A 24,438-nucleotide genomic window follows, 5' to 3' on the forward strand; every position below is an offset into this window, starting at 1 on the left:
CAGGTGAGTTGGCACCATTCTCACCCAGAGTCCTCTGTTGCACATATGTTTATGTCTGTCACTTTTCCTGAGTTTTCCCCGCATTCCCAGCATAAGGCGCTTGTAGATTCAGGCGCGGCTGTGAACTTCATTGATAGAGCGTTAGCTCATAGTTTATGGACCCCCATTGTTCCCGTGGATGTGCCCTTCCCCGTTCACGCCTTAGATAGTCAACCATTAGGGTCAGGGTTAATTAGGGAGGTCACCGCTCCTTTGGGCATGGTGACGCAGGGGGGTCACACTGAGAAAATTAGTCTCTTCCTTATTGACTCTCATGTGTTTCCCATGGTCCTAGGCCTACCCTGGTTAGCTTGTAATAATGCCACTGTGTCTTGGCCACAGAGGACTCTCACGGTGTGGTCGCGAGAGTGCTCAGGTAGGTGTTTAGGGGTTTCCATTGGTGCTACTACGTGGAGAGTCCAGACCAGGTCTCCACTGTGCGCATTCCCCTTGAATATGCCGATTTGGCTCTCGCCTTCTCTAAAAAGAAGACGACTCAATTACCACCTCATCGACGGGGAGATTGTGCGATAGATCTCCTGGTAGACGCTGCACTTCCCAGGACTCACGTGTATCCCCTCTCACAGAGAGAAATGGAGGCTATGGAAACTTATGTCTCCGAATTCCTGCGTCAGGTGTACATTCGGTCCTCCACTTCACCCATCTCCTCAAGTTTATTTTTTGTGAAGGAGGGAGGTCTGCGTCCGTGTAATGACTCCCGGGGTTTAAATCAGATCACGGTGAGGTAGACCGCTCATAGCCACAGCGATTGAGTCAATGCATGGGGCGAGCTTCTTCACCAAACTAGATCTCAGGAGCGCTTACAATCTGGTGCGTATCCGAGAGGGAGATGAGTGGAAGACTGCTTTCAGTACCACCTCTGGGCACTATGAGTACCTCGTCATGCCATACGGGTTGATGAATGCGCCATCAGTCTTCCAAGCTTTGTAGACAATATTTTCAGGGACCTGCACGGACAGGGTGTAGTGGTGTATATTGATGACATTTTGATATACTCCGCTGCATGCACCGAGCATGTGTCCCTGGTGCGCAAAGTGCTTGGTCGCCTGTTGGAGCATGACCTGTGCTGGCCCATCCAGATCCCTCTTTGGGCGTTCATAGTGGAGGTGGACGCCTCCGAGGCTGGGATAGGAGCTGTGCTCTCTCAGCGCTCGGGTACGCCACCGAAGCTCCACCCTTGTGCCTTCTGTCATGAAAAATTGCAAAATTATGTTATAAAGATTGTTACAATGCTTGTATTACATTATAATAGTTGTTACATTTGACAGAATAGAGTATTGTGTGTGTGTTCCACTGAGGATGGGCCTCTATGAGATAGCACTGACAGAGGAGATTTACGATGTCTTTGGGTAATAAAGCCTAAAGAGCATTCCAGATAACATGAGCTAATGGTTCTGTTCTATGCTGTATCAGGGAGAGACGGTTCGCTTTTGGAGTGAGGGGGCCAGACACTGGTCTTTACAATGAGAACGGTTGACACCGCAGTAAATGTCTATGTTTTATAGATATCTTTCATACAAATCTTAACCTTTGTGAACTGTTCCTAAGATCTGTGATTTGTCATGTAAGTTGAGAGAGGTGTATCTTGGCTATAAAAGATCTTTGTACTTTTCTGGCGGTACTTCTCAACAGGTCATTAGAAATAGTGAATTGTTGAAAGTCAAAGGGTGTATTGCAAAGCTCTTATTAAAAAATATGTAGTTTAAGTGTAACTCTGACTGGTGTGTGAAGTTTGTAACTCTCTCCTCATTTGGTAAAGCAGAAAAATGCCACCACACGTCTTCTCGAAGAAGCTCAGCCCAGCAGAGTGAAACTATGATGTGGGGGACCGGGAGTTGTTGGCTGGCGTCAAGGCCCTGAAGGCGTGGAGACATTGGCTTGAGGGGGCTAGACATCCTTTTCTCATTTGGACTGACCACCGCAATCTGAAGTACATCCGGGCGCGCGAGGAGACTGAACCATCGCCAGGCAAGGTGGGCCATGTTTTTCACCCATTTTGTGTTTACCCTTTCTTACAGACCAGGCTCCCAGAACGTTAAGGCAGACGCATTGTCCCGGCTGTATGACACAGAGGAGCGGCCCATGGATCCCACTCCCATACTCCCCGCCTCTGGTTTGGTGGCGTCGGTAGTGTGGGAGCTGGACCCGGACATTGAGCGGGCTTCACGTGCAGAGCCCGCTCCTCCTCAGTGTCCAGCTGGGTGTCTGTATGTTCCGTCTGCTGTCCGCGACCGGCTGATCTATTGGGCCCACACGTCACCCTCCTCTGGTCATCCTGGGATCGGTCAGACGGTGCGCTGTCTTGGTGGGAAGTACTGGTGGCCCACTTTAGCTAAGGACGTGAGGGTTTATGCTTCTTCTTGCTCGGTGTGCGCCCAGTGCAAGGCATCTAGACACCTGCCCAGAGGTAAGTTACAATCCTTACCGGCCGTGGTCGCACCCGTCGGTGGATTTCCTAACCGATCTTCCACCTTCATAGGGTAACACCATGATCCTGGTCGTTGTGGATCGTTTTTCTCAGTCCTGACGTCTCCTCCCTTTGCCCGGTCTCCCTACGGCCCTACAAACTGCGGAGGCCCGGTTTACACACGTCTTACGGTGCTACGGGGTGCCTGAGGATATAGTGTCTGATCGGGGTCCCCAGTTCACGTCAAGGGTCTGGAAGGCGTTCATGGAACGTCTGGGGGTCTCAGTCAGCTTTACCTCAGGTTTTCACCCTGAGAGTAACGGGCAGGTGGAGAGAGTTAACCACGATATGGGTAGGTTTCTGAGGTCTTATTGCCAGGACCGGCCGGGGGTGTGGGCGGCGTTCGTGCCCTAGGCAGAGATGGCCCAGAACTCGCTCCGCCACTCCTCCACTGACCTTACCCCAATACACACTGGAAGGGAGAATCAGCCGGTTCTGGCTCCTTGGCATCAGAGTCTGACCGAGGCTCCTGCGGTGTACGACTGGTTCCGGCGCGCGGAAGAAACATGGGATGCCGTACTGTGCCATAAAGTTGCATACCGTCACCGCATGAGGCCCCGGTGTTCACACCGGGGGACAGGGTCTGGCTCTCAACCTGAAACCTGCCCCTCCGTCTGCCTTGTCGGAAGCTGGGTCCCGATTACCACATTTACCCCTCGTTCCATGTATCTCTCCTCAGGCTGGTGGTGACTGGCCCGCTCCAGGAGTCTGAGGTGCGGGAGATTCCTCCACCCCCTCTGGACATCGAGGGGGCTCCGTTCATTCCATACTGGATTCGAGACGTCGGGCGAGGGGCCTTCAGTACCTTGTGGACTGGGAGGGGTATGGTCCGGAGGAGAGATGCTGGGTTCCGGTGGAGGACGTGTTGGGTCCTTCCATGCTGCAAGATTTCCACCACCTCCATCCGGATCGCCCTGCGCCTCGCCCTCCGGGTCGTCCGCGAGGTCGGTGCCGACGTGCTGCTGGAGCCGCACATCAGGGGGGGTTACTGTCACGACTTTCGCCGAAGTCAGTCCCTCTCCTTGTTCGGGCGGTGTTCGGGGGTCGACATCACTGGCCTTTGAGCCATCACTGATCCATTTTTCATTTTCCATTGGCTTTGTCTTGTCTTTCTTCACACCTGGTTCCAGTCCCATCAATTACATGTTGTGTATTTAAGTTCGATTCTCCTGCGCCTGACTTCCCTGCCACCAACACGCACCCATTACAGAGCTCCCGTCTGCCATATCTCAAATGTTTAAAAAAATAAATTAAATTAAAATTAGGCTCTGTGTAATGTATAGATAAATGAACTGCAAATATCCCTATATGTGAATATATTTGTCACGCCCTGACCTTAGAGAGCTTTTTATGTCTCTATTTTTGGTTTGGTCAGGGTGTGATTTGGGTGGGCATTCTATGTTCATGTTTCTATGTTTTCTATTTCTTTGTGTTTGGCCAAGTATGGTTCTCAATCAGGGACAGCTGTCTATCATTGTCTCTGATTGGGAATCATACTTAGGTAGCTTCCCCCCCCCCCTCCTTCTGTGTGGGATCTTGTTCTTCGTTTGTGTGCAGTTAGTTTGCACAAGGAAGCTGTTCGGTCGTTGTGTTCTTTATTGTTTTGTCTAAAGTTTCACTTCAGTAATAAATATTATGTGGAACTCAAGGAACGCTGCGCCTTGGTCTCATCCTTCCGACGACAGCTGTTACAATAATCTATCCCTTATGTCGTGTACACGTATTGAGAACAGGGTGATAAGTAAATGATGATTGAATACCATGTAATGTATGGGTGGTGTAAAATGAATGTCCTCCATGGAGCAACCATGGAACAGTAAAAGGTTCAAGATGATTTATAACTGGTATAACCCCCACTACGATTCTGGTATCTCTGTGATAATGTTCTCCTTACAAAGGAGAAACTACTACTTCAAAACTAGTTCATTCTAAAATAACACGGGTCAGTAACACACGGGTAGGTCTATTTCCTAACACAGCAAGGGTGTATGCGTTAAGGTTTATACTCCCACAGGCAACTTTTCGAGCATCTGATCCGAATGTGCATTCAGTTAATTCAAATACACGGGCATTATACTGTTTATAACTAACTCCTGGTTTAATGTTCCACCATCCAGTCATAATACACAGAAAATATCATAAACAGAACAATAACAAATTCAGTTATCAGAAAATATTTCAACAACTCAATTCTATCAACAATCCGCATTTTATACTTGGAATTTGTGCCCTAAGACCTATCACTAAGTCTCATCACAATAATCGCCGTTTTTACTTGGAATTTATGACCTAAGTCCTATCACCAAGTCTCATAAACATTTAGCGTATATGTATAACCTACTTCCACCTAGGTGGTCTGTGCTTCCTCCCAAGGGTTGTCTAACAATTTCAAACGTTCAATTATTCCAGAGAGTATAAATTTAACAGCGAGGCGCCACTCACTTGCCAGAATGACTCATTAACCACAATGTGCTATAGCAAATGACAGACTTTAGATATAACAGGCGTCTGCTTACCTTGTAATTTTGTAGTGCTTGACGTGGATCAATGGTCAGTCAAGTGGTCACTCGCTCCTGGCAGGCTCGCCAAATTGTTGGTCAAGTTCTTCAACAGATGATCAGGTCTATATAATTATCAAACATATATATTGGTAGTAGAAAGGAAACACAGACTCTCTGTTTAAGTATTACAATTCTCCTTTAGTAATAAAATTTGTAGGCAGAAGTTGGTACAGAGTACAGTATATCCCCAGTCCTCCTTGCATGACTTTCCCTGGCAACAACATTTTAATAAATCTAACCTCCCCCTGACAGCAACAATCATCCTGTCAGCAATTAAAAGCTCGGAAGTGGGTTTGACCGAAACTTGACCTTTCATCACAGGTATAGTGTAACGGTTTTCTTCTGGTGAAAGAGAGGCGGATCAAAATGCAGCGTGGTTATTTTTGTACATCTTTAATAAAGATGAAAATACAACAATCTACAAAACAAGAACCGTGAAAAAACCGAAACAGTCCTATCTGGTGCCACAAACACAAAGACAGGAACAATCACCCACAAAACCCAACACAAAACAGGCTACCTAAATATGGTTCCCAATCAGAGACAATGACTAACACCTGCCTCTGATTGAGAACCATATCAGGCCAAACATAGAAATAGACAAACCAGACACACAACATAGAATGCCCACTCAGCTCACGTCCTGACCAACACTAAAACAAGGAAAACACACAAGAACGATGGTCAGAACGTGACATATAGGGTCATAACAAGGTGAAGGAGCCTAAGCATCTTCTGACAGGTGGCTGTTTTCTGTACTGTCACGAATCCCTCTGGAACTTTCATCATGCACACCTGTCCCCTATAATCATTGTGCGCGTGTGTTATTTATTCAAGGTACTCCACGCTCTTTTGTTTGGGTTTCAACCCTGTGTTTTTGTTACGTGTTTGATTGGACTTCGTCCCCGTGCACACAGTAATTTGGGTGAAATAAAAACCCATATTACGCATTCCTGCATCTGTCTCCCGAATCATTCATACCAACGTGACATTTGGTTTTTAATCTGTTAATATAACCTAACAGCTTCAGACACTTTCATAATTTTCTCTCTCGGATTGTTCCTATTTTCAACTATTTTGTCATTAAAATATTATATCTTGGCCTTCTGTATCATCCTGTGGACCTCATTTCTTAATTTCTTATCTATAAATATATCATCTGCCCTGAATTTCCTAAACTCCAGAAAGCGTTCATTTCTATGCTTAATTGCCTTTAAAATGTCATAATTTATCCATGGTTCAGTTCTTTGCTTAATTCTAACCTTTACATTTTTTTTTACTGTAGCCTGCTTATCTACAGCATGTAAAAACAATGATTTAAAATGGCCCCAGGCATTCTCCTCCTCATTGCATTTCAACACAGCAGACCAGTCCAATTTGCTCAAACAATGAACAAAAATATCTGCACCATAATTCTTCATAGCCCTAATTTTTATTAAGTTATGACAATTAAAAACTGTTTTCTGAACCTTCCTACTACAGAAAAGGATGGAATGACCACCGAGCCCATAGTTTACAACCCTACTACTATTTGATATCCTTGATCTATCCGACACCAACACAAGGTTAATGATGGTTTGGGTAGAAGGACAGACCCTGGTGGGCTCATTAATCAACTGGTAAAAAGCAAACAGATTACAAAAATTCTTAAGATCTTTAAAAGTAGCATGGCCCTATTAGAGCATATCTGTATTAAAATCACCAGTAACAATAACCTCTGATTTACCAAAGTCTGTACAGTTGGAACAAGTCTTCAACAATTCATAAAACCTGTACTGGTCTGGTGGTCTATAACAGGTTCCAACTACAATAGGTTTACATTTTGGTTGCTTGCTTTTCTAAAGTCTACCAACCTTGCCAGCAGGCATGTCAGCTAAGATAGGTAGGCAAGCTAGCTGCTCTAACTTGATTGATAGCCTGAAATGGCATCTTGGTAGTTAGTTATGAGGTTGGGAGATTGGGAACCTATCTGGGCTAAACAGGGCAAATCTGAGGGGGTGTGTGCACCTGTGCCCCATATGAGCATGGTGTTGACTGCCTGTCTGTGTCTTTCTTTTAATATGTTGTGATTGCTACATATAGCTTGCCTAAATGGCTGCATGTAACTCCCCTTCTGAAAAAATAACATGAAATTGCTAGACAACCTTTTTTGTGTTGTTCATGTTTATGTTTGCAATAACCTATTGTTACAACAGACAAACTACGTTTGTTTGAACTGTTTTGTGTACAGGTGGCAGTAGAGTCACATAGTGACTGAGCAGCAGCTGAATGGATGTAGGCTAGTGGATCCTGCATGTGCAGAAATCTCAGTATTTTTGCAACAGTAAGCCTGGTTCTAGAAAACCCGGAACCGCAGCCACTATGTTTGAAGAAATGGTCTGTGTAAGTGGGCGTTATCTGTCTCGTGTGAGCATGCTTTCCCGCGTGAGACCAATGGCTCTGGTTTACTTATTGTCCCCTCCCCACTCAATTCAATTTCAATTTCAGGGCTTTATTGGAATGGGAAACATATGTTAACATTGCCAAATCAAGTGAACTAGATAATAAACAAAAGTGAAATAAACAATACAAATTAACAGTAAACATTACACTCACAAAAGTTCCAAAATAATAAAGACATTACAAATGTAATGATCTCCCCACCCGCCCCAACTAGAAATATTTTTTTGCAAGTGATGCCTCCCTTCTGGGGCACCCGCTCTGCGGGACGGGGGAATAGGTAGACCAGAGTGACCCTGCCCAATCCGAAAAAAATAGGGAGTGAGGTGTCTCGCTTTCTCTACTGTCTCTGTCATGAAGATACTATGTATGTACACGCATCCTGGCGCTAAGCATGCAGCATAGCAACTTCTTGCTTTGCCATCTGCTTGCATGCAAACTACTTAGTTGGTTACCACATCTCTCTTTGCCTGGCCAACACTGCACAGACTGAACTCTGGGGGCACGTACCTTACCCACAGAGTCTCCAGAATAAAATGCTGAAGGTGGAGCTATAAACTTCGGTTTCACCATCCTCAAAATTCTTGCGCGTTTACCGCAAGAGGGTTGTATTCAATGATGTGTATAAACCCTGGATGTTTGACAGGGGGCGCTGTATTGAATCCACCGTGCAGTCATCTTGGTAATCCTCCATTTAAAAAAATAAATATAAATGCACTTATTAATGTCTACATTGGTTTATGACACGTTTATTCTATTACAGAAACCTGAATGCATACTTTTCAATTGTATTATGTTAGCTAAACATACAACTAAAACAATGAAAAATATATTTAAAGTATTTTTTTAGAGAGTACTAATGTTACTGTCCCCACTACAATGACAAAAATACTTAAATACATGTCATTTTTTTCATGAAACATTTCACTGAAATATTGTGGAATTCCGTTCATTCCTATGGAGGACTGCTCCGAATGGGAAGTGACAATATGGCCGACTGTGTTTTTCAAAGCCTCTCAATGGCCATTTGCAATCAAGGGTTTGTGTACATTATTGATCGTATCCAATTACGTAGTCCTTCTCAGGAGGGAGAGAGAAAAGAAAAATCTCGTTGGCCACGAATTCCCTCTCCTGAAATAAAGGAATGCTCGATATCTTTATTTTCTGGAGCATTAAGGGTAGGTACGCTAGCTAACGAAACATTATAAGTGAGTGGAATTTGATGCCTGGCTGAAGTTTGCTCGCTGCGAATGGATTTCATGCCCCCTTTTGTTTTGCCAGCTACTGTAGCTAGCAGCTAACGTTACTGTAGCAAGCTAGCCATCGATTTTACATACGTGGATAATGTTGGTGAACTTGTTTGCTAGCAAAATCTTGGAAATGCATTCTTTTTGCGGTATATTTTAATTTGATCAGCGAGAGGGTAAGATGCTTGCTAACTTTAGGGGGCTAGTTTACGTTAGTTAAGAAATAAGACGTCATATCTATGCCATGGTCTATGCTTTTTACTGGGTGATCCCAATGTCCGACACTGATACAACCTCTTGAGTAGATTACTCATCTCCACGATATTATAGTACAGGTATCAAAATTAGAGCTAGGATGTGTGACCACAATATTGGATACGGTAAGAATACCACTGAAGTTATGAATTGGTTATAGATCAGTGGTAGACATTGACATCAAATATTGTTTACAAAGTTACAGAACATCAATAACTGATCATCATATTCCCCTGACTAGGATTCTTCTTCAGTGGTTATCAGGAGTGTGATCTAAAGATGACATCACGATCCAGCCCAACTGGCTTTTCTAATTTTCTTGACAGTTACTGTCAACAACACTGAGCCAAGAAGGAGCAGTTCAATCATGCCCTCAACACAGAAGAACCCATTGGGCTTTGGCGAGCGAAGAAAGCTGGACATCTCTCAACCTTTGCAGCCTTGAAGGAGGCTGGTGGTGTTGCCCTCGAACACAACTTGGATTGTGTGTTTGGACTCTGCAGCAGTCACCAGTTCACCTCTTGGATATAGATGGAGGACCATGTCTGCTTGTGAGTCTGTTTGACCCAACATCCTGACAGGAGCACTGTCTGAGGAAGAGCAAACATGTCCCTCTCAGTGAGTAGAAATCGTGTGTGTGTGTGTGCGTGCTTTTGTATGAGAGATGGTGAATAAAGCGGGCACAGATGGAAAGGCGCCCAACTGGTGACATGGCACTATACTGCTGTTTCAATCCAGGGTACTGTTTGAATACTTAAAAAAATGCATGATCCTTTTTTCTTTGGGAGAATCATCATGACGTAACTGGATCGGGCGTGTTTAAGGACATTTGGCTGAAGTGAACCTTTCGTTTTTCCCATCAAATACTGTCAAATCAGTGATTACATCATTCAGGGAAGGGAATGAATGAAGGATGCGTTTTTAAGTAATTGAACATTGTCCTGGCTTCCATCCACGTGAGCTGGTGTTTGAGTATAGCTCTTATTCATTTGGCGGTGTGCGAACCGTAGCAATGTGTTTTGCAACCTAAAACAAAAATCTAATCGGACAATCAGACACTGTTTCACTTTGTTTGAAAACGTTTCCTTGAGACTGAACATGGCCCGGGGCTCAGCTTGTGTCTCTATAGCCAATCCCCAGGGGGTTAGGGCTTTGAAAAGGAGAACATGATAGGAGGGCCAAGGGATGGCAATTAAACCCCAAACTAGAGACAGATGTTGCCTACCTCCCTCCCTCCCTTCCTTTTCTCATTACCATTTACTCCTCTTGTCTTTTAAATAATTGACCTCCCTCTTCTCACTGTCTCTTTTCTATTCCCCCTATAAGTAAGTAATGTGTGCAGTGACTGAATATGCAGTGATTCAGCATTTATATCAGTATGTATTTATTCATTATGTGACTGTGCTCTGAATGAGTCTCTCTCTCTCTCTCACACCATTCTGTTTTGTTTTGCTTCTCCCACCCCATCTTTCTCTTCTATTCACTAAGACTGTTATACAAATAGCTATTCTCAATCTCTTTCTTGGCATCAAGTCAATGCATTTGTCTATGCCCAGTCAGTATGTAGATGTGTGCTTCCCAGTGTGAAGTCAGGCCATCTCTCTGTCTCTGCATGTATTTCTATCTTCAGTGTGTATGTACCCCTATGAATAGGGCCCAGACTTTTTCCAGGCCACATGTTGACTAGGATAGTGATGATTGTTTGTGAATCTCCCTTTATTTCTGAGTAATTATTGTGTAATAAGTGATTATTCTTTTTTGGTTATATCTTTTTCGCTCTCCTCAGACGGTGCTGGCGAAGGCCCTGTTTGACAATGCAGCAGAGAGCCCTGAGGAGCTGGCCTTCCGGAAGGGAGACATCCTGATGGTTCTAGAACAGGAGCAGGGAGGGGGTCCTGGCTGGTGGCTCTGCTCCCTCCACGGGCGCCAGGGCATCGCCCCCGCCAACCGCCTCCGCCTCCTCCACACCGCCCCCGCCCCAGGGGTCGACTCCAGACCCCCCAGCCGCGCCCCCAGCGAGGACTCTGTGTACCTCTCCCCAGTCCCCCTGGCCCGCACGGCAGTCTCCACGGAGGATGTGGATGGGGTCTACCGCACCCCGCCTAGCCTGGGGGAGGCCCTGTATCAGAGCCCAGGGGCGGTGCCTGTCGCCTCTAGACCAGGAGTCCTCCGGCAGGCCGAGGTAGGGGGTCGACCCCGCTCCCGCTCCAGCTCCGGCACACGCCCCTGTCCCGATTGGGACGTTGGGGTGACGGGCCGCCCCCGCTCGCCATCCCTCCGGTCCAGAGGCACAGACTCCGCTGGGAGCCTCTACAAGACCCCCTCCACCCCCACAGCTCTCGGGCCCCAGCACCACAGGGGTCTGGCTGGAGACCCTGGACCAGAGAATGTCTACCTGGCCCCCGGCAGGATTCCTCGGGCGGTGGGTCTAGCTCCCGAGGGGCCAGAGGACAACACTTACCTGGTTCCCAGGGAGACTGTAGCGGCGGTAGGCCACTCTGATGGCTGTTACCTGGTCCCCAGAGGGATGGTCCTGCCCAGCGAGGAGGTCTACCAGACCCCCACAGGAGGGTTAGTCGGGGGGACTGTGTCGACCCAGGTTACTCCCATCACTACTAGGGTCCTGGAGGCTCAGAGCTTCACCCTTTCACAGATAAACGGGGGCGGGGGAGCCCCCCTTAAGCCCCTCACCCCTCAATCCAAACTGGCACAGGACACCCCTCGGATGATGTACCAGACCCCCACCCCTGTGGGAGCAGGGATTCTCAGGACTCCACCCGTCCTCGCACAGGGATCCCCCAAACCTCAGCTGAAAGGGGTGACCCCCAAAACCCCAGGGACCCCTGGTGGTCAGGGTGGAGTGCCCTCCACCCCTCCCATCACCAGGGGGAAGCAAGCTCCTTCTGCCCCCCTCAGGGGTTCCCCCTTGCTGGCCAGAACAGGACAGGGACATGACCGGGTGCCTGGATCCCCAAACTTTGCTCGTAAGCCCCCTCCTCCAGCCCCTCCAGTGAGGGGGGTAACCAGAAAAGACTTGCCCCAATCCGTAACCCCTGTATCCACCTCTCAGCCTGCCCTCTCCACCCCCCAGTTGACTCCTGTACCCCAGTACCAAGAGAGCAAAGATGGAAGGATGGCGTCGAATGAAAAGAAGCAGAATGGGCAGAATAAGAAAGGCGAGGACGGAGAGTGTGCAGATCCTGATGGCGACAGCCTCGATGAACAGGTAATAGAGAAAGTGAAGACCTTTCCAAGTTCATTGTCCCTGCTCTCTTTCTTTCCTGCCCCTCTTATTCCATCTCTTTCTCTCCACAGTCTCTTGTCATGATTAGGCCCAGAGTTTTTCCCTGTCAAGTCATGTAGTCAGGGAAAACGCCAATCCTAGTTAACCACTAACCACGTTTCCATCCACAGTTTTAGTGCAAGTAAAGTCATACCGTTTAAGAGAAAAAAAATCACAACAGCTGTGATGGAAACAGGACGTTTCGGTATTAACTTGATAAATGCCGCTACATGCCGTGGAAACTCCTTTTATTTATGTGCAAAATATTGATGTAACAACCATCATATCGAAGTAATATTGGAATGACAATGACATGGTGTGTGGTCCTCCCACTACGACTCGGGAAACCATGCAGTTTATTGGGCTACACATGAAATAAGTCATGAACTTCACAGGGCGGTGAATGTGCACGGTGATGACCTTGATCCTCATTTCCAATAAATATCGATGGTCTTATTCTGGTGACATGATGATCAATGCTTGACTGCTGTATGACAAATACAAATATTCTCTCTCTTATCCATAATAATGTCATCATGTAGTTGAAAATGCGACGAAAACACATTGAACATTCGATTTTTATGCGGTACGTGAAACCTAAAGCGGGAAAGTACTTTTTGTGTGGGAAAATGCACATTTTCTTTATGGGGATTTTTTAATATTCCCTTGAAAATCTGTCGCCAATTGGATGGAAACCAATCTTATGTGAACTACATGTCTGACATTGTGACCTTGTGCTTATAACAAGCGTATAACAGTCTTATAACATGCTGTCTTGTGGTCTGCCTGGTCTCCTAGGTGTATGATACTCCTCCCAGGAGTAGGTGGCAGCGGCCAGCCCCAGCAGCGCTGTGTGATGATGACAGCATCTACAACACACCCCGCTCCCTTCCCCCACACACTGACCTAGAGTCAGAGGTCAGTCAGAATCCATCCTCTACAGTACAGAGACCACCGGTCTCCTCTCTCTCACTCTATTTCTCTCTCGACCCCTCTATTTATTTGTCCCCCCCCCAGCTCTCAACTTTCCCTCACCTGTTCTTCCCTCCCTCGGCTTCTCCCTTTCCGCCTCACTCCTCCCCACCCTCTCTCTCTTCCTAACCCCCTCTTTCTCTCTCAGCTCTCAACTTTCCTCCACCTGTTCCTTCCTCCCACAGCCCCGCTCTCTCTGTCACATCTGTTTCTCTGTCTGCTGCAATCCAGTCTGTCTGGTCTGAATAGTGCTGCTGCTATTTTCTCCCTGTCACACCCAACTGTTTATACTGCAGTGGGAATGTATAAGCCAGGCTATACAATCTCCTCCTCTTTTCTCCACCCTAGAATATACATCTATAACAAACAGTACTAATGACCAATGACCTTAGAATGACTTCGAAAGGCTTCAAGAACAATGACAGTAATGGTAGAGCTTTTTCTCTCTCTCCTTCCATCTCTCAGGTCTATGATGTTCCCACCATCATACTTAGCACATCGTCAGAGCCCCAGCAGCAGACTGTCAACGTCCCAACGGCTGTTATTACTGATGAATCGGAGGAGGACGTTTACAGCCTCCCAACCCTTCCTGGCCTACCCCTGGGCCTGGGGGACATGTCCACCATCGCCCACCTAGAGGGGACGGAGAGCGGCCAGGTCTACTCTGTCCCCGGCTCAGGGAAGAGGGCTCCGCTTGGGCTAGGCGAGGGCAGTGACCCGGGGTCCACCACTGAGCCGGACTGTGGCGTCTATGACATGCCCGCTCTCACCCTTGACGTCTTGCCCTCTTCGACGATGTCAACGTCGTCTTCGTCTTCCACACGTCGGCTATCTGTATCCAGTAATGGGTCTGGTGATGTCCAATGGAGGAACTCGCTTTCGGGCCTTGTCCAATCGGTGCTTAGCTCTGCCTCGTGTGCCCCTGTCTCCTCGAGGGATCTGGCAACCTCACTGGCTGAGATCCTGTCCGTCTGGAAGACGAGTCAACCCGACGAGGTCCCTCCCCCTCTCCAACAGGCTTGGGCCCGTCTCTCAGACCTACTTCCTGCTTTGTCTGCCGGTGGCCACGCCCCTCCATCAGATACTCTTCTCTCTATGGTCCAACGAGCGCTGGAGGACTCCACCATCCTATTTCAGACCCAGGGGCGGCCCCGCCTCCCTTCCCAGGACTCCCTCTCCCGAAGACCCCTACCCGCACTGCCCGTAGCTGAGGTGAAACCAGTAGGGAGCAGTATGGGACCACGCAAGGGTAGCTGGATCCAGGAGAGACCCTTACCCCCCACCCCCCAGTCGGCGTTCCCTCGGCCCCCCGCACAACCCTCCACTGTGACCATGTCCATCACTGTGGGGCAGAGCGACGGAGAGGAGGGGATGGGGAACGAGTACGCAGGAATAGGTCTGACACCTGCCCCGGCACCACTTCCTCTTGGAGACAGTGTGGGATACGTGAAACTGCAGGTCAGTCTTCAGTCTTGCTGGCACCTGTCTGCATTTTCCATTGCGTTTTACTCATTAAGCAGACACCTTTATTTAATAAGTGCGCTTGCTGGATCCAGTTTTAATAGACAGTATCTGATGTCTGGGACCATAGCTGTATGTGTCAAAGTGATGTATCTGTCTCTTTTCCTCCCCAGGGAAAGCCAGAGCCTCCCTCAGATGCCCGAACAGAGAATAGGTCAAACCAGACCCTTCACACCACAGAGCCTAGGGTAAAACACACAATCATTCTCACACCACACGTACTGTCCAATTGTCACACAAACGCTCACACAATCTCATTCTCTCACACACACTCCATTTTAACACCCATCACCACACAACATGCATTTTCACACCACGTACACTCACTACACTCTCAGATGAATCATTGATTCCGTTTATGTATATACTGATGAGCTCCTACCAATGTTCCCTTATTTTCTGGGGCACTGAGATCAATTCTAGGTCTTGTGAGCGGAAACTTGAACGTTGTAAGAATTGCATTATGTTGTATGATGCAAGAAACCAGTTTATGAAATAAATTATTCCCATACAGAGAATTAGACAATGTAGACTACCCCTCTGTCTATTGGCTTATTTGCATATTCAAGCCTGGGTTGAAAAACACTGCCCCTTCTATTTAACACCACGCTTTTTTTTTTACCTGACTGGCTTTTTGAAATGTAGCCTATACGTTTTGTGCTCTTGTAGGAGGCAGTAACTCCCCAAAGCTGACCTATACTTATTTGTAACTAGGCGAATAACTTGCTAACTAGCAAAGAATGTCAACAAATGTGTATACTGCGCTCTGATCTGAAAAGCGTATCCACTCGCGGCTGATTCAAAGACCGCTCTTCAAATCAAATTTGATTGGTCACATGCACATGGTTAGCAGATGTTAATGCGAGTGTGGCGAAATGCTTGTGCTTCTAGCTCCGACCGTGCAGTAATATCTAACAAGTATTCTAACAATTTCACAACAACTACCTTACTACCTACAAGTGTAAAAGAATACATACATATAAATATATGGATGAGTGATGGCCGTGCGGCGTAGGCAAGATGCAGTAGATGGTGTAGAGTACAGTATACCCTACATGACTCATCTCATATGTATATGTAAACATTTTATAAAGTGGCGTTGTTTAAAGTGACGAGTGATACATTTATTACATCCAATTTCTTTATTATTAAAGTGGCTGGAGTTGAGTCTATGTTGGCATCAGCCACTCAATGTTAGTGGTGGCTGTTTAACAGTCTGATGGCCTTGAGATAGAAGCTGTTTTTCAGTCTTTCGGTCCCAGCTTTGATGCACTTGTACTGACCTCGCCTTCTGGATGATAGCGGGGTGAACAGGCAGTGGCTCAGGTGGTTGTTGTCCTTGATGATCTTTTTGGCCTTCCTGTGACATCGGGGGGTGTAGGTGTCCTGAAGGGCAGGTAGTTTGCCCCCGGTTATGCGTTGTGCAGACCGCACTACCCTCTGGAGAGCATTGCTGTTGTGGGCGGAGCAGTTGCCATACCAGGTGGTGACATAGCCCGACAGAATACTCTCGATTGTGCATCTGTAAAAGTTTGTGTGTTTTTGGTGACAAACCAAATATCTTCAGCCTCCTGAGGTTGAAGAGGCGCTGCAGCGCCTTCTAACCACGCTGTCTGTGTTGGTGGACCATTTCAGTTTGTCCGTGATGTGTACGCTGAGGAACTTAACTTTCCACCTTCTCCACTACTGTCTGTCCCATCGATGTGGATAGGGGGTGCTCCCTAAGCTGTTTTCTGAAGTCCACGATCATCTCCTTTGTTTTGTTGATGTTGAGTGTCAGGTTGTTTACCTGACACCACACTCCGAGGGCACTCTCCTCCTCCCTGTAGGTCGTCTCGTCATTGTTGGTAATCAAACCTACCACTGTAGTGTCATCTGCAAACTTGATGATTGAGTTGGAGGCGTGCATGGCCACGCAGTCACAGGGAGTACAGGAGAGGGCAGAGAATGCACCCTCGTGGGGCCCCAGTGTGGAGATGTTGTTTCCTACCCTCATCACCTGGGGGCGGCCCGTCAGAAAGTCTAGGACCCAGTTGCAGCAGACTGGAATACAGCAGACTGGGATAGGGATTGATTGAATATGTCCGTAAACACACCAGCCAGCTGGTCTGCGCATGCTCTGGGCACGTGGCTCGGGATGCCATCTAGGCCGGCAGCCTTGAGATGGTTAACACGTTTAAATGTTTTACTCACGTTGGCTGCGGTGAAGGAGAGCCCGCAGGTTTTGGTAGCGGGCCGTGTCAGTGGCACTGTATTGTCGTCAAAGCGAGCAAAGAAGTTGTTTAGTTTCTCTGGGAGCAAGACGTCGATGTTCGCGACGGAGCTGGTTTTCTTTTTGTAGTCCGTGATTGACTGTAGACCCTGCCATATACGTCTCGTGTCTGAGCCATTGAATTGTGACTCTACTTTGTCTCTATACTGGCGCTTAGCTTGTTTGATTGCCTTGCGGGGGGAGTAGCTACACTGTCTGTATTCGGTCATGTTTCCGGTCACCTTGCCATGATTAAAGCAGTGGTTTGCGCTTTCAGTTTTGTGCGAATGCTGCCCTCAATCCACGGTTTCTGGTTGGGGATGGTTTTAATAGTCACAGTGGGTACAACATTCAAAAGGCACTCGCACACCTGAGCAATCTACTTTGCAGGTGCATGGCAACAATTGAACAAGATGAAGGAAAAAGGAAACTGCACACTGCTCTTGATAGTATCACTGATATTTAATAAGCTTACGTATCCGCCTCACGGCCTACGTAAGCGTTTGTGATTTAAAAAAATATATTTGCACCCTTATGTAGACCTAGCCCCACCCACATCCGTTCCACACATCGAATGGGTTTGGAGGCAAAGGAAAAACAAATAAGTGCTACCAAATATCAATATGCATTTCATAAATATTACAAAAGTGTATATATATGACGTATTAAACACGTCTGTAAAATCTCAATGAGGACATAGCAAGTTTTTATTAGTCATTGGGTACATCGTACGAAAAACAGAGTAATCTTAAATAGGCACATAATTCATGTTCAAATTCACAACATAACAAACATAGGCATTTCATCATTAAGTCCTTTAGGAAATAATGTCTGGAGGGTGAAAATCCAAAAACATTCTCTTTTAGTCAGAGTATTATTCATATCTCCTCCCCTGTCTGATATCTTAACTTTTTCTATGCCACAAAATCTAAAGGTGAAAATGTCATGCTTCAGGTCATCGAAATGTACTGCGACTGGATAATCCCTGTCGTTTCTCCTGATTAAACTTTTGTGTTCACTAATTCTCTGTTTGAGAGAACGAGAGGTTTTACCGACATAGCAGAGCCCACATGGACATTTAATAATGTAAATAACATGGGTGGTGGAACACGTAATAATGTAATTTATTTGGAACCGTTTTCCTGTGTGTGGGTGGCAGAAATATTCACACTTCATCATATTGTTGCACTGTGCGCATCCTCTGCATTTATAGCTACCATTTGGTAGAGGGCGTAAAAGGGCCTGGCTGATTTTCTTTTATGGCTGGCAGTTGTCGTATTGCGTCAGATAACAATATTGACGAATACGCTGATTCGGTGTGCGAGTTCATTAGAACGTGCGTTGAAGATGTCGTTCCCATAGCAACGATTAAAACATTCCCTAACCAGAAACCATGGATTGATGGCAGCATTCGTGTGAAACTGAAAGCGCGAACCACTGCTTTTAATCAGGGCAAGGTGTCTGGTAACATGACTGAATACAAACAGTGCAGCTATTCCCTCCGCAAGGCTATCAAACAAGCTAAGCGTCAGTACAGAGACAAAGTAGAATCTCAATTCAATGGCTCAGACACAAGAGGCATGTGGCAGGGTCTACAGTCAATCACGGACTACAGGAAGAAATCCAGCCCAGTCACGGACCAGGATGTCTTGCTCCCAGGCAGACTAAATAACTTTTTTGCCCGCTTTGAGGACAATACAGTGCCACTGACACGGCCTGCAATGAAAACATGCGGTCTCTCCTTCACTGCAGCCGAGGTGAGTAAGACATTTAAACGTGTTAACCCTCGCAAGGCTACAGGCCCAGACGGCATCGCCAGCCGCGCCCTCAGAGCATGCGCAGACCAGCTGGCCGGTGTGTTTACGGACATATTCAATCAATCCCTATAGCAGTCTGCTGTTCCCACATGCTTCAAGAGGGCCACCATTGTTCCTGTTCCCAAGAAAGCTAAGGTAACTGAGCTAAACGACTACCGCCCCGTAGCACTCACATCCGTCATCATGAAGTGCTTTGAGAGACTAGTCAAGGACCATATCACCTCCACCCTACCTGACACCCTAGACCCACCCCAATTTGCTTACCGCCCAAATGGGTCCACAGACAATGCAATCTCAACCACACTGCACACTGCCCTAACCCATCTGGACAAGAGGAATACCTATGTGAGAATGCTGTTCATCGACTACAGCTCGGCATTCAACACCATAGTACCCTCCAAGCTCTTCATCAAGCTCGAGACCCTGGGTCTCGACCCCGCCCTGTGCAACTGGGTACTGGACTTCCTGACGGGCCGCCCCCAGGTGGTGAGGGTAGGCAACAACATCTCCTCCCCGCTGATCCTCAACACTGGGGCCCCACAAGGGTGCGTTCTGAGCCCTCTCCTGTACTCCCTGTTCACCCACGACTGCGTGGCCACGCACGCCTCCAACTCAATCATCAAGTTTGCGGACGACACAACAGTGGTAGGCTTGATTACCAACAACGACGAGACGGCCTACAGGGAGGAGGTGAGGGCCCTCGGAGTGTGGTGTCAGGAAAATAACCTCACACTCAACGTCAACAAAACTAAGGAGATGATTGTGGACTTCAGGAAACAGCAGAGGGAACACCCCCCTATCCACATCGATGGAACAGTAGTGGAGAGGGTAGCAAGTTTTAAGTTCCTCGGCATACACATCACAGACAAACTGAATTGGTCCACTCACACAGACAGTGTGGTGATGAAGGCGCAGCAGCGCCTCTTCAACCTCAGGAGGCTGAAGAAATTCGGCTTGTCACCAAAAGCACTCACAAACTTCTACAGATGCACAATCGAGAGCATCCTGGCGGGCTGTATCACCGCCTGGTACGGCAACTGCTCCGCCCTCAACCGTAAGGCTCTCCAGAGGGTAGTGAGGTCTGCACAACGCATCACCGGGGGCAAACTACCTGCCCTCCAGGACACCTACACCACCCGATGTTACAGGAAGGCCATAAAGATCATCAAGGACATCAACCACCCGAGCCACTGCCTGTTCACCCCGCTATCATCCAGAAGGCGAGGTCAGTACAGGTGCATCAAAGCTGGGACCGAGAGACTGAAAAACAGCTTCTATCTCAAGGCCATCAGACTGTTAAACAGCCACCACAAACATTGAGTGGCTGCTGCCAACACACTGACAATGACACTGACTCAACTCCAGCCACTTTGATAATGGGAATTGATGGGAAATGATGTAAATATATAAACAATGCTACCTTATATAATGTTACTTACCCTACATTATTCATCTCATATGCATACGTATATACTGTACTCTATATCATCGACTGCATCCTTATGTAATACATGTATCACTAGCCACTTTAACTATGCCACTTTCTTTACATACTCATCTCATATGTATATACTGTACTCGATATCAGCTACTGTATCTTGCCTATGCTGCTCTGTACCATCACTCATTCATATATCCTTATGTACATATTCTTTATCCCCTTACACTGTGTATAAGACAGTAGTTTTGGAATTGTTAGTTAAATTACTTGTTGGTTATTACCGCATTGTCGGAACTAGAAGCACAAGCATTTCGCTACACTCGCATTAACATCTGCTAACCAGGTGTATGTGACAAATAAAAAATTTGATTTGATTTGGTAGTTAATGCAGTCGGCATTTGATTGTAAGGAATTCTAGGTCAGGTGAACAAAAGGACTTGAGTTCCTGTATGTTGTTATGATTAACGAGTCGTGGTGTGATCATAAGGCATACACCCCCGCCCTTCTTCTTACCAGAGAGATGTTTGTTTCTGTTGGCGCGATGCGTGACGAAACCGGGTGGCTGTACCAACTCTGATAACGTATCCTGAGTAAGCCATGTTTCTTCTTGGGCTACCCCCGCCAATAGAATTCTACTCTGTTGAGCTCTGGCTCTGCCTTCAACAAAATCAGACTAAATTTTGCAAAGTTAGATTTGTTTTGGTTTGTTGCATTGAAAAGTGGCTGAATTAATGTTGATTCGATCACAGAAACATTGATCTATGTAATGCGAATTCAGTGAAGTTCAATCTCTGCTCAGCCTAGCATTTCTTCTGTGTGGCAGTCCTGGAGGAGGTGCGCACGACCACGCATGCGCTCAGCTTAGAGGGAATGTTGTCTTGGACTGTCCTTCAGTCCAGTGAGTCAACATTGATCTACCTAACTGTAGGTTACATTGACAGTAAACTCTCTGCCCCTTTATCCAGTTTCAACCTGCCTGGATCAACTCAACTTGTTTACCTTAACAGTATCTCTCCCTAAATCTCACCGTTTCTCACTTTCTGCCATTTTTATGCTCACTAAATCTCTAGGCTTAGGTTGCATCCACTTGTCATAGGCACACAACAAGAGGTCATCTGTGATTCTAAGAATTTGACATAATTGACAATTGGGGCCCATGACACAATAAATGGCAGTTCCATGAGTGACAATGTTCATTCTTTACCCTTACAATGATGGCTCTATCTCACTCTCTCTTGTCTGTCTTTCTCTTTCTCTCCATCCAGTTGAGCCCCTCCCCTCCTCTGCCCGTCTCCCTCTCTCTGGAGGACTCAGAGTTGCTCTCCTTCTATTCTTCCCAGTCTCTGTCCCACCTCTCCTGTCTGGCCGATTCCATTGACGTGCTCTTCCGCACCGTGCAGGGGAACCAACCTCCCCGCGTCTTCGTTTCCCGGGGGAAGAGTTTGATCGTGACGGCACACAAGCTGGTGTTCATCGGGGACACGCTCTCCCGCCTCCTGACCTCTCCTGACCTCAGGGCAAAGGTCAGCACACATTTCATGACGGGGTTGTTTTCATTAGGGCACACTGTAGCAAAAAGGTTTTGAAACTGGAAAATGAAAACGAGTTAAGGTAGTCCCTCCCCGTTTCATTCAGTTTTTCTTCAGTTTGGTGCCTAATTTACACGATGTTGCATTTAATTCCTAATGTAGGGTTTGATATGACATACAAAGAACAGCTTGTAACATAATTCATATGAGATTTAGGTCAAGGTTTAAAGCATTAGGGACAAGATTATGGACTTTTAGTTTAGATTAAAATGCATATTGTCCTATGATGAATCCATAATCAATATATTTTTGTCTTTCTCTCTCCGTAGGTCACAACCTCAGGTGGGCATCTGTGTCAGGCCTTGAAGGCTGTCGTTGTGGCAACGAAAGGGGCAGCCCAGAACTACCCATCAGTCGCTGCCACCCAGGAAATGGTGAACTGCGTGGCCGAGCTGTCCCAGCATGCCGCAGGCTTCTCCGGCCTGCTGCAGCGCCTCGCGGAAATATCTTGACATTATTTCTTCAACGTCTCTTCTTATAACGTGTTTACAATACATTTTCTCTCCACTTTGAAATGCCTTAGTTGTTGTTACAATGTGTTATCTTTCCAATTGAACAGTTTGACGTTTTAAGTGAGGTTGAAACATTGAATTTCAGTCCAGAAGAAGAACTGATCTGTGGCTCAAATTCCCACCCAGTTAGATTTTGTGTGTGTTCTTGTATGTGTGTGTTGGTTGGCTTTTGGTTCTTTTAATACCTAGTCACTTCTGTGCTTTTGGTGCCAAGCACACTTTTCATCTTGTGTGTCCTGATTGATGAACATTGTTTTTGTTTGAACCCTGTTCGTGACATTCAGTGTTCCTTGTGGGCCACTGTATTATTGGAGTTGGACTATTTCTGTTCGGTTGCCATTATTTTCTCTTCCATTGAAATAACTGTTTATTTTCTTTTATCTTTGCATCCTTATTTATTGTAGGTAACCATCCATCCCCCTCTCCAAAAATATAAATCGAGCCTCACATTCTGCTGTTTGTTAGTGCTATGGAGGAGAGCAGGGATAACTTGATGAAGGTGCAGTTGGTGGGTGTGTATGTAAACGCCGTGGCAGCTTTACTGTGTGTTTCTGCCTGGGCTTGGTGTTGCATTTGAGAATCAAATGTAATAAAACAACACTGTAAAAAAAAAAGTACTATAGGATGTAAACTATAGGAGTTTAAAAGATGTCTAAATCAGATCTGGGACCAGATCACTCTTTTATCCCCTGCAGTCTGGAAGACAGGGAGTGAAAAGAGGAAAATATGAGTGTTTAAACAGGATTGAGATATGATAGATGGCACGATTGAAAGAGAACATGAGGGGGGGTACTACTCTTGTGAAAGGGATAATGGTGGAGCAGTAGAGCGCTTAGTCGGTCATGTTTGTTCCCACAATTAAGCCACCAAGTGGAAAACCTGTAGGTAAACTTTTACTTCTCTCCACCTGTCTCGCTTTCTATTCACTCGCTTGTCCCACCCTCTCTCCTTTTCTCTCGATTTCCCACACGCATTTCACCTTTCGTCACACACCCTGGCTTTCCCACACAGCTCTAGGTACTAGTTTGGCCATATTTGTTCTTGGGCTACTCCTATCCAATCCTCTCAGATCCTAATAAGTGCATAAGGGGGTAAGGGATAGTGGTTCATTTGGGACTGGGGAGCAGGTTTCTAGGCTTTTGTGTTGTTGAAAGGCACTAATTGCCCCTTCAAACTCAATGCTACCACCCACACCCTCACTGGTACTGCTGTCTCAAAGTCTATGCAGCAGTGGTATGTTGGTGATAGGAAGATAAAATGAACAAAGATGCGTCAGTGCCAAGAAAAAGTAGGAAGAACTTTCACCAAGCTCTATTGTTTTGCCTTTGAGCTCTTCCTAGTGGAAGGTAGCAGTATTTCTACAGAATGCCTGCCTGCACAGCACACACCACATCCATGGCCTGACAGTAGAAAAATAATTATCATAATAATAATAATTGTATTTATTGATAATTTTGTATTTGCTTTATGATCTGCTTGGCTTTAAGTTGCTTTATTTCTTATATGCACGTATTTAACAGAGATGTTTTCACTTCACACAGTGAATTACATTTTTACTACAATAATGGTTCAAAAGAACAAGTGGAGAAGAGCAGTTCGTTTGATTGAGCTATAATATTTTTTTTTGTGACTTTTTTTTTGTACCAGAATATATTTTTGAAAGTTTTTACACTAAAGTGAATTTGTTGGTATTGGCTCCATGGCTAAAAAAGCCATATGGATCTATCCAGTCTACATTTCATGAAAGTTGAACACTACAATGATGCCTGACTATGTTCCCCTCAAAAATGCACAAATACATTTGTACAATTACATTGATTGTTCTGTCTTGCTGTGGATTATTTCTGATGAAAATATGTATTTTTAAAAGTTTTAAATTCACTTTGTTACATGTTTTTTTTGTCAATATTTTTCTGACATGATATTGTGCACTGTCTGGTTCTGGAAAGGACACTCACATGGATAAGTTAAGTTTAAATAATGTGAAGTCATTTAAAATATTTTTTGAAGCGTTAACAAGGCT

The 24,438-nt window shown here is 46.2% G+C and overlaps 1 protein-coding gene across 3 annotated transcripts; it reads left to right on the forward strand.

Moving 5' to 3' along the window:
• The first annotated feature begins 8,557 nt into the window (after positions 1-8,557).
• On the forward strand, positions 8,558-24,233 carry efs (embryonal Fyn-associated substrate). 3 transcript variants are annotated; one of them, XM_024373537.2, is made up of 8 exons: positions 8,558-8,705; positions 9,271-9,647; positions 10,816-12,255; positions 13,111-13,230; positions 13,750-14,742; positions 14,919-14,993; positions 21,580-21,837; positions 22,173-24,233. In XM_024373537.2, the coding sequence occupies exons 2-8, from the start codon at positions 9,636-9,638 to the stop codon at positions 22,353-22,355; spliced, it is 3,081 nt and encodes a 1,026-aa protein (XP_024229305.1). In that variant the 5' UTR covers positions 8,558-8,705; positions 9,271-9,635; the 3' UTR covers positions 22,356-24,233. The 3 variants fall into 3 exon arrangements, with proteins under 3 accessions (XP_024229305.1, XP_024229308.1, XP_024229307.1); XM_024373540.2 differs by having other exon boundaries at positions 21,715-21,837; XM_024373539.2 differs by having other exon boundaries at positions 8,571-8,705; positions 9,356-9,647.
• The last annotated feature ends 205 nt before the right edge of the window (positions 24,234-24,438 follow it).

Source organism: Oncorhynchus tshawytscha, linkage group LG09 (genome assembly GCF_018296145.1).
Source record: "Oncorhynchus tshawytscha isolate Ot180627B linkage group LG09, Otsh_v2.0, whole genome shotgun sequence".
In the NCBI taxonomy this organism is placed as follows: Eukaryota; Metazoa; Chordata; class Actinopteri; order Salmoniformes; family Salmonidae; genus Oncorhynchus; species Oncorhynchus tshawytscha.

Excerpts from the sequence above, each read along its gene's own strand:
- efs (XM_024373537.2), top strand. Across the intron at positions 12,256-13,110 it reads GCGACAGCCTCGATGAACAG|GTGTATGATACTCCTCCCAG; the intron begins GTAATAGAGAAA and ends CTGGTCTCCTAG. Across the intron at positions 14,994-21,579 it reads TTCACACCACAGAGCCTAGG|TTGAGCCCCTCCCCTCCTCT; the intron begins GTAAAACACACA and ends CTCTCCATCCAG.